The sequence below is a fragment of the Rutidosis leptorrhynchoides genome, chromosome 3, assembly GCF_046630445.1.
Source record: "Rutidosis leptorrhynchoides isolate AG116_Rl617_1_P2 chromosome 3, CSIRO_AGI_Rlap_v1, whole genome shotgun sequence".
Classification (NCBI taxonomy): domain Eukaryota; kingdom Viridiplantae; phylum Streptophyta; class Magnoliopsida; order Asterales; family Asteraceae; genus Rutidosis; species Rutidosis leptorrhynchoides.
Window position 1 is genome coordinate 621,351,919 of NC_092335.1, and position 9,657 is coordinate 621,361,575.

The 9,657-nt window shown below is 36.3% G+C and overlaps 1 protein-coding gene across 1 annotated transcript; it reads right to left on the bottom strand.

Annotated features, from left to right (window-relative positions):
• Positions 1-3,414: 3,414 nt before the first annotated feature.
• LOC139902292 (uncharacterized) lies at positions 3,415-5,962 on the bottom strand. Its single transcript, XM_071884931.1, has 2 exons — positions 5,596-5,962; positions 3,415-4,973 (listed from the first exon to the last, which is right to left on the bottom strand). The coding sequence occupies exons 1-2, from the start codon at positions 5,960-5,962 to the stop codon at positions 3,415-3,417; spliced, it is 1,926 nt and encodes a 641-aa protein (XP_071741032.1).
• Between the last annotated feature and the right edge of the window lie 3,695 nt (positions 5,963-9,657).

Below are 9,657 nucleotides of genomic sequence, written 5' to 3' on the forward strand. Positions count from 1 at the left end.
AACTAAACGCAAACCAATCACCAATTATGTTCCTACTTCGGTGTCCCTATATATTCACACAATTGTCTAGATCACACAAGGTGTTGAAACATAAGTTATTAATCGTCAATTAACTGTCGTTAACTAATAAATAACCTATGTGACGGGTTCAATTCGAATAATTCAACCAACAATGGATCTTTCAACCAAGCACACAATCAACTAAATAATAATCATTCAAGATGTCAGTTAGTGAAGGATAAATTAGTGTCCCTTTTTAGCTTCACTATTACCTACTCGATTAATGGGTCAATTGTTATCGTTTTCTTGTAGTTTGGGGTCCCTTATACAATTCAACGAATACTAAATCATGTGTCCATAACCTAGCAAGTCTATCAATCACTTAACTGTCGTTAATTAATCAATAAAATATACAATTGAGAGATTAATCAATGGGAGTAATAAAAACTAACAATCAAGAAAAATTACAAATATGTAGAAGTCATAAAAATAATCAATCTATCACCTAGGTTCAATCATCTAGATGGATACAAGGGAAATTAGCTACTCATAATCAGAACTAGACAAACAATTAAAACAATCGAACACAAATTATTAATCATTATATTAAACAAGAATTAAAATAATAAATATCAATTGTTTATTGTTGGACAAAGAAACTAAATCATGAAGTAACTGTGAATAAAATTAAAGTTCATATACCCCTTTCTTGCTTTTGTGGTCGTGAATCCAAACCAAAAGGGTGGCCCCTTTTTTTCTTCTAGTCTAATGCCACAAACTCACCAACTGCTCAAAAAATAATTTATTTGTCTCCTCCTTGCTTGCTTGCTTGGTGTTTGTCGTGACCTCACACCACCCCAAAAGTGGGGCGTTGCCTAACAAATAAAGATATAAACCTAATCTAAATTGTTCTCTCCCCCCTTTCGTACAGAGATCAAGATTTAAGATATATATACTCCCCAAATTGAGTGATGTCGGCTACCAAAATATCGCATGGGCTCCAAAATAAAATAACCACTTTGCTTGATCTAATTTAAAGTCTTGGCCCAACTTAATTACGCAGTCTTCAATCTTTCTTGTTCACCTACAAAACGTGATACATAGTAATATGTATTCTCATAATATCAAGTTATCCTTGGCCCTTCTCCTCTTATTTTGTCAACTGCTTATGAATTGAATACTAAACTCGCACGGGCCCAAATGGAACAATCTGGCCCAACATATTCTTCCCACGCGTTGGCTAAAATTATACCTCAACAAAAGTCGTGTTCGCGAAATGTTAATGCACATTAATACTTGTTCCAGAGTAAAGATCTCGGTAACCGAAAAGGGCTCGACATGATTTTCGCAATAGCGAGCCATATCCTCGTGATAACGAGGGCAAAACTCCATTTTAAGCTCGAAAATTGATTATAACTTTTGGTGTTAACCCCGGTTCAAACTTGATACTTTATAATTTATATTTTAGCCTCGAAACACCCGAAAACCACTATAAAAATATTAACAAACTTCCTCGAACCATAAACTCTAATCTTTCATCAAACATGAAAACTTTATCTTCAATAATAACTCGAAACAATAATAAAACAAACCGATAGTGCGAGGTAAAATATGTATAAATCGAGCACTATCAAACTCGCCCACACTTGAACCTTGCTTGTCCTCAAGCAAGTCTATCTTTAAATAATATCAACTATTACAAAGATAAACATACTCGAACAAGTCTTCAACAATCATAGAATTAAAACGTAATGATATCATCTTCATAAGCAATAAATCCGTAACATGTAGTCTTCAAAACAAATGGAAGGTTCAAGCCTTCAATCAAACTAAATCTTCCACAAACAAACTTGTGATTACCCAAAAGCTTCAATACCCCGAATCAAGAACACCACGTACGGAACCAAGAAAAATTTGGCCTTACAGAAAACAAGACCTTTAAAAAGCCATTTTTATATTTTAAGAACGGGAAAACTAGTTAAGTTTTTACACAAAACAAGTTTTCCGGAAATTTAAGGTTTTAAAGGCTATGTGCTTTCAAAGCCATCCCTGTTTTGAGACAGCCGCACGGACAATTATCACCCTGGTATATCATCAAAGATGAACTACCTTCTGGTTCGAAGGCGATGAGATAACAACTGTCTTGGGTTTAAAAAGCTATGTGCATACAAGCCTTCCCGGTTGTGGGATAGCCGCACGGGTGGCTACTCCCCCCGTAAACATACTATTCGGTGTCAATAGCGATGGGGAAGCAAATACCTTGGGTGTAATTGTTTCGGGGGGTCTAGTGCACGATACCTGAAAGACTTTACTTTCAAGCAATGGTCTTTTGGAACTATGTTTACTTGTAAGACTTTACTTACAAGTTCGGAAGACTTTACTTCCTAAGAACAATATGGGAGGACTCGATTCTCCCGGAAGTGTTTAAACACTTGTTTAAAGTTTTATTTAAGGTCCTTGGACCCCACTTCCTACACATCTTAGCTTTTATGCTAATTTTAAGAAAATGTAGGAAGCAGATAATACATTCCCATATTTTAAAGGTTACCATGGCTTTTGGCCATGGCGTACATTGTCTAAGCAAACGCTAGCACGAAGCCATTGCTCTTACATAAAAAGACAGCACGGTTGAAGCTCAAGGCTCTTCTTCCCACAGTACGATACATCGGTGTAATACATCGTGAAATGAAGTATTAATCAATGTCAGTATGAAATGATGCAGATTAGGAAGTCTCCTACACCAAGTAAGACGGGCATTCGAAAGACTTGACTTCCTTTATGGATGCACTTGAATCATCCTACAATTTTGGTTTTTAAAACCCTGGAAGACTTTGCTTCCTTATTACAGACAACTCACGCAAAAGACAATACAAAACACCAAATTCACCAAAATCATAGAGGTACCTGCACAATTTAACTTACAAAAGTGATAACATTTGCTTCACAAAACAACTACACTTGGCTTTTTGAATGAGTCAAAAATTTTAAAATTTCCCAAATTTTTCAACAATTCAATCAAAAATAAGACTCAAGCCAAGTGTATTACATCCGCGAGAATTTATATCTCTCCCCCCACACTTAAGATCATGTAAGCCCTCATTTACATGATATCAGAAATATAAAGTATAAATTCGAGAGGACAATAGAGTGAATGGGAAAAACATAACCGGATGTAGAGCAATATACTCGCGAAACGGAGTGACAGACAGCTCTGCACTGACGGCCATTCCTCGATTGTCATCACATTATGGTACCTGCAATGATTATACAAAACAAAACACAAAAAGAAAAATATTTTTGAATTTTTGGGTTTTTCAAATTTTTAGGGTTTTTAGTTTTAAAAACACACGCATTATACAAATTTTACATTGTGCAAGTTTATTAATGAGTCTCGCACTAGACTCTACCTCCTTCTCAACTGATACCCGAATGATACGCGGTTCCATCCTTCAACCCATCGGAACCTTTAATCGAATCTTTATACCCAATTGCGTTTAATAACCAAACATCTGCCATCTTTGACTCCTTGGTCAACACCCTAATCTTTTGTTTCTCTTTTTTAGATAAATTAGAAACTAATCGGAGTCTTAACTGCTCATCTTTCTCATTCATCGCTTTCTTAACCCACTCTAATAACCTTCTCATAGACCTATCAACCACAATATCATCGGGTGGTTTAACCACGGGTTTTTCTTTAACAACTCCACCCCCACACTTAAGCTTTCTACTAGTCTTAGTTTTAACATTATCAGTTTCACTAGTCAGCACATTCACAGAATCAATGGGTGTGGGTGGTGGTTTAACACTAAACTTTGTCTGAAAACTCAAAGTTTTACCTCTAGCTCTCAAAATCAACTTACAAGTCCTCCAGTTAGTTAATGCACCTGCAGTTGCTAAAAATGGTCTACCTAAAACAATGGGTACAACTTTATCCTCTGGCATATCAACAACCACAAAGTCAGCTGGAAACTGTAATTCACCTATTCTAACCACCAAATTTTTAGCAATCCCTATGGGTTTACTAATTGACTGGTTAACCAATCTAACTCCAGTACTAGTCGACTTAAGCTCACTCAAACCCAAACGTGAATAAACAGACAAGGGCATAAGATTGATACTCGCACCTGAATCAGTTAAACACCTAAAAATTTCAGAGTCACCAATCCTACAGGGCACTATGAATGGCCCGGGATCACCTAACTTTGGTGGCATATCACTCTTTTCCAAAATAGCAGCACATTCTGCTTCAAGAAATGCGGAGGATGCCTGCTCATGCTCACCCTTCTTCGCCATTAAATCCTTTAAAAATTTCCCATAATTGGGCATACCTGCAAGAACATCAACCAGAGGTACATTCACATAAATATTATCATTATTATTAATAGACTTACAAACAGTGACCTTTGGTTGCTCGGATTGAATAGCTCTTGGATATGGAATGGGTGGCTTGTAAACTTTCAATTCAGGTGAGGGTTTCACCTCTTCTTCCACTTTAATCTCATCAACATTGAACTCAGGAGACTCGGTAGTCTCAACACTCTTTACTTCTGACGCTTCATTACCCGAACTAGAAGAACTCCCCGTCATCAAACTCATTAAGTAATTACCATACGCGGGAGTTATATCACTAACTCTAATCCAACCGTCTATACCATTATTAGTATAAGTCGGTATAACCTCATCAGAATCATAACCCTCAACACCAGAAATAGCGTTAACTTGCGAATAGGTAGGAACCTGAGGCTCTTTATTCTTCGCATCACTTAGGTTATTATTAGTCAAGATTGTTCGGGGTGGCCCATTGACATTCGGATTGGCTTGCGTATTCGAAGGGAGAGCACCCGATGGTCTCTTCGTGAGCGACTGAGCTATACGCCCCACATCCCGTTCTAAATTCTGAATTGGGGCCTGCTGACTTCGCACTTGCTGTTTTGTTGATTCACTATCTTGCCTCAACGCCGTGATGCTTTCATCTGTATTCATAATAAAAACCCCGCAACAACTCCTCTAATGAAGGACCCTTATCCACATATGACTGATTTTGATTTCGCTTAACGAACCCCGGTGGTCCGTTCCTTTGATAACCCGAACTACCTCCTTGGTGCTGATTATTGTATTGATTACCCAAGTAGTTCACCTGCTCTTCCATAGATGCCTGATTACAATCCTTTGTGAGATGTGGCCCTTGACATAACTCACAACCAACTTTCATAGCACGCATCTCTTTAGTCATCGATTCCATTTGTCTTTTAACAGTTGCTAGTTGTGCTCTAACCGATGCGAGCTCATCACTAGTTTCGGTACTAGCGACATGAGAAGAGCGAGAAATATCCATCTCTTGATGCCAATCATAAGAATGCATAGCTGTTTCGGAGATGATGTTATAAGATTCATCCGGAGTCTTTTTCATCAAAGAACCACCTGCAACAATATCTATTTCTTTCCTCGTCGCCACATTAACACCTTTATAGAAGATCTGGACCTTATTGAAGTTGTTCAACCCGTGTTGAGGACAATTACGTAACATCTTACCAAACTGTGTTCATGCATCATAAAGTGTCTCATGTGGCTTTTGAGTGAAGTGATTAATGTCACTTTGCAATTGAGCAGCCTTAGAAGCTGGAAAGAAAAGCAACAGAAACTTATCTTCCATCGTAGTCCAACTATCAATATCACCTTCAGGCAATGATTCTAACCAGTCCTTGGCGTCGTCTTTCAAAGACCAAGGAAAAACCCTCAAATAAATAACAGTATCTTCAACCAGAGCAATCTTGAACAAATTACAAATACTCTTAAAATTTCGAAGGTGCTCGAATGCTTCCTCTTTCGGTGTACCCCTGAACTGACACTGATGAGTTATCATGTTAAGAATCTGCCCCTTGACCTCAAAATCTGTGTTGACTGCCGGTTGTCTAATGGCAAGTCCATTACCAGCCCTCGTGGCTTTCATTAAAGCTTTCATGGATTGACCTCACGCTGGTTCACCCATTGTATCATCTTCCTTCTTAATATATTCAAAGTCCGGAATATAAAAAGGTAACTCTAAGAAACCTTCGGCGATTTCTTGCTCAACTTTCGCTTTGCTGCGTGTATGATAAACTCTAGACGGTTCCAGAGTCATTAGTACCTAACCTGCGCTCACACAACCACAAAACCAAAGTGTAAAATTGATAATAAAAATAACAGAAAAGTAACTTTCGCGAAAACAAGTTCCCACGAAAGGATCAAATAACTAAAAGCTTGTAAAATCCTAAGATACACCGCTCCCCGATAGCGGCGTTGATATGCTTGAAACACACCTAATCTTATTGTAATATGATTACGAATTCGTCCACAGAGAGCAGTGTTTAAGATTTTAAGACTAATAATTATTCTAAAGATTAAGTTGTAAAAATGTGGGTTTTGATTTAAAACTAATTAACGCAAAGTAAATAAACAAGAATTCAGATGAGAGAAGAGTATCCACCTAGAATCAATTCCCTAGGATCCGGATTGCTTCAATTAACACAGATAAATCATGTGACTCAGTCCAGTTTTATTTTCATAAAACCTAGGCTACTTCAGTGTCCCTATGTAACCTCACGATTGAAAGAACTAAACGCAAACCAATCACCAATTATGTTCCTACTTCGGTGTCCCTATTTATTCACACAATTGTCTAGATCACACAAGGTGTTGAAACATAAGTTATTAATCGTCAATTAACTATCATTAACTAATAAATAACCTATGTGACGGGTTCAATTCGAATAATTCAACCAACAATGGATCTTTCAACCAAGCACACAATCAACTAAATAATAATCATTCATGATGTCAGTTAGTGAAGGATAAATTAGTGTCTCTTTTTAGCTTCACTATTACCTACTCGATTAATGGGTCAATTGTTATCGTTTTCTTGTAGTTTAGGGTCCCTTATACAATTCAACGAATACTAAATCATGTGTCCATAACCTAGCAAGTCTATCAATCACTTAACTATCATTAATTAATCAATAAAACATACAATTGAGGGATTAATCAATGGGAGTAATAAAAACCAACAATCAAGAACAATTACAAATATGTAGAAGTCATAAAAATAAGCAATCTATCACCTAGGTTCAATCATCTAGATGGATACAAGGGAAATTAGCTACTCATAATCAGAACTAGACAAACAATTAAAACAATCGAACACAAATTATTAATCATTATATTAAACAAGAATTAAAATAATAAATATCAATTGTTTATTGTTGGACAAAGAAACTAAATCATGAAGTAATTGTGAATAAAAATTAAAGATCATATACCCCTTTCTTGCTTTTGTGGTCGTGACTTCAAACCAAAAGGGTGGCCCCTTTTTTTTCTTCTAGTCGAATGCCACAAACTCACCAACTGCTCAAAAATTAATTTATTTGTCTCCTCCTTGCTTGCTTGCTTGGTGTTTGTCGTGACCTCACACCAACCCAAAAGTGGGGCGCTGCCTAACAAATAAATATATAAACCTAATCTAAATTGTTCTCTCCCCCCTTTCGTACAGAGATCAAGATTTAAGATATATATACTCCCCAAATTGAGTGATGTTGGCTACCAAAATATCGCATGGGCTCCAAAATAAAATAACCACTTTGCTTGATCTAATTTAAAGTCTTGGCCTAACTTAATTACGCAGTCTTCAATCTTTCTTGTTCACCTGCAAAACGTGATACATAGTAATATGTATTCTCATAATATCAAGTTATCCTTAGCCCTTCTCCTCTTATTTTGTCGACTGCTTATGAATTGGATACTAAACTCGCACGGGCCCAAATGGAACAATCTGGCCCAACATATTCTTCCCTCGCGTTGGCTAAAATTATACCTCAACAAAAGTCGTGTTCGCGAAATGTTAATGCACATTAATATTTGTTCCAGAGTAAAGATCTCGGTAACCGAAAAGGGTTCGACATGATTTTTGCGATAGCGAGCCATATCCTCGTGATAACGAGGCCAAAACTCCATTTTAAGCTCGAAAATTGATTATAACTTTTGGTGTTAACCCCGGTTCAAACTTGATACTTTATAATTTATATTTTAGCCTCGAAACACCCGAAAACCACTATAAAAACATTAACAAACTTCCTCGAACCATAAACTCTAATCTTTCATCAAACATTAAAACTTTATCTTCAATAATAACTCGAAACAATAATAAAACGAACCGATACTGCGAGGTAAAATATGTATAAATCAAGCACTATAAATCACATCTTGTATTGAATATTTTTCACTAAAGTTTTATTTCACCGGAGATTATTTGAATAACCTATAAGAGAGACTTTGGCACCCCTTATTTTAGTATCCAAGCTTCGTCCATGTATGGAAGTGTTGACCCGATGTTAAATAGAAATATTCGACAGTCAAGTTTTCAATTCCGCTCGAAATGTGACGAACTCAAAATCGTTAACTTAAGTTTTACTGACGATTTGTTCATCTTTGCTCATGCGGACACAACTTCAGTTCTTGTCATTAAGAATGCTCTTGATGAGTTCCAAAAGATGTTCAGGGCTCTCGTTAAGTCTTACTAAAAGTACGGCTTTCTTTGCGGGTGTGCCAACAACGACAAAGAACATGATTTTATCGTTTATCGATCCTGCCCTTTGAAGAAGGTACTCTTCCTATTCATTACTTGGGTGTTCCTTTGGTGTCATCTCGACTTCGTTATAGGGATTATAAAGTTTTGGTTGAAAGAGTTAAGAACAAGATAAATGATTGGAGAAATAGTTTTTTGTTGTTTACAGGGAGGGTTCAACTAATCATTTCTGTCTTGATGTCTATGCAAGTATATTGGGCCTCGGTTTTATACTTTGTAACATCCCGTATTTTTTCGTTAAAATTATTTTAACGCCCGTCTTTTTATTTTATTAATATCTTTCGTATCTAGATTCGTATCCTCCATTAGCTAATGTTCTTAATATTTCCATTATTGGATTTTAACATCTCCCGTTTACTCTCGCGTATTTAAATTAATTCGTTCGGTTAATTCATGCACCCGCTTTGAAACTTGAGGGACTAAACTTGCCAAGAGACCAAACTCTTGACTAGGTCAACTAGTCAACCATGAACTCTCATCCATTCATTCACCTCCTCCTCTCTTTCAATACTTCAACTTTTTCTTTCAAACTCCAATTCAAAGATTCATCATCCATTTTCAAGTTAGCAATCAAACATTAAAACAAATTACATATTTGGAATCCTTGCATCTTCCTCTTCAATTCTATACCGATTTCATCAAGTTTGGGTAACTTTCTAAAATCACTAGATTCTTTGTTCTTGATGTTTTTAACTTATTAAAGTGTTAATTAGTATCTATGGCTCAAGTCTAACATGAATATATGATTTGTATGCTTGTTCTTGTCATTTTGATGTAACTAGCTTAAACTTGAAATGGGTGTGTTTGATCTTGAGTTTTGGTTGATCATATGTTGTTAGATGTTAAAAGTGCATGTATTATATGTGTTACTAGCATCACTAGCTTCAATTTGGTATGTAAGTTGACTTGGAAAAGCCTCATTAACATGATTAAGGATTTTATGATTGTTAGTTAGGGTTTGGTGGCCATAAATGTGATCTTTGATGCATTAAAAGCCTTGCAATGTTGTTTGTAAGTGTTTAGTAGTATTGTATGCGTAA

What these genes read in the sequence shown, in the direction of transcription:
- LOC139902292 (XM_071884931.1), bottom strand. Translation starts at nt 5,962, where the DNA reads ATGAAAGCTTTAATGAAAGCCACGAGGGCTGGTAATGGACTTGCCATT. An exon ending in TAAGGCTGCTCAATTGCAAA is followed by an intron (nt 4,974 to 5,595) that starts GTGACATTAATC and finishes TTATGAATACAG; the next exon opens with ATGAAAGCATCACGGCGTTG.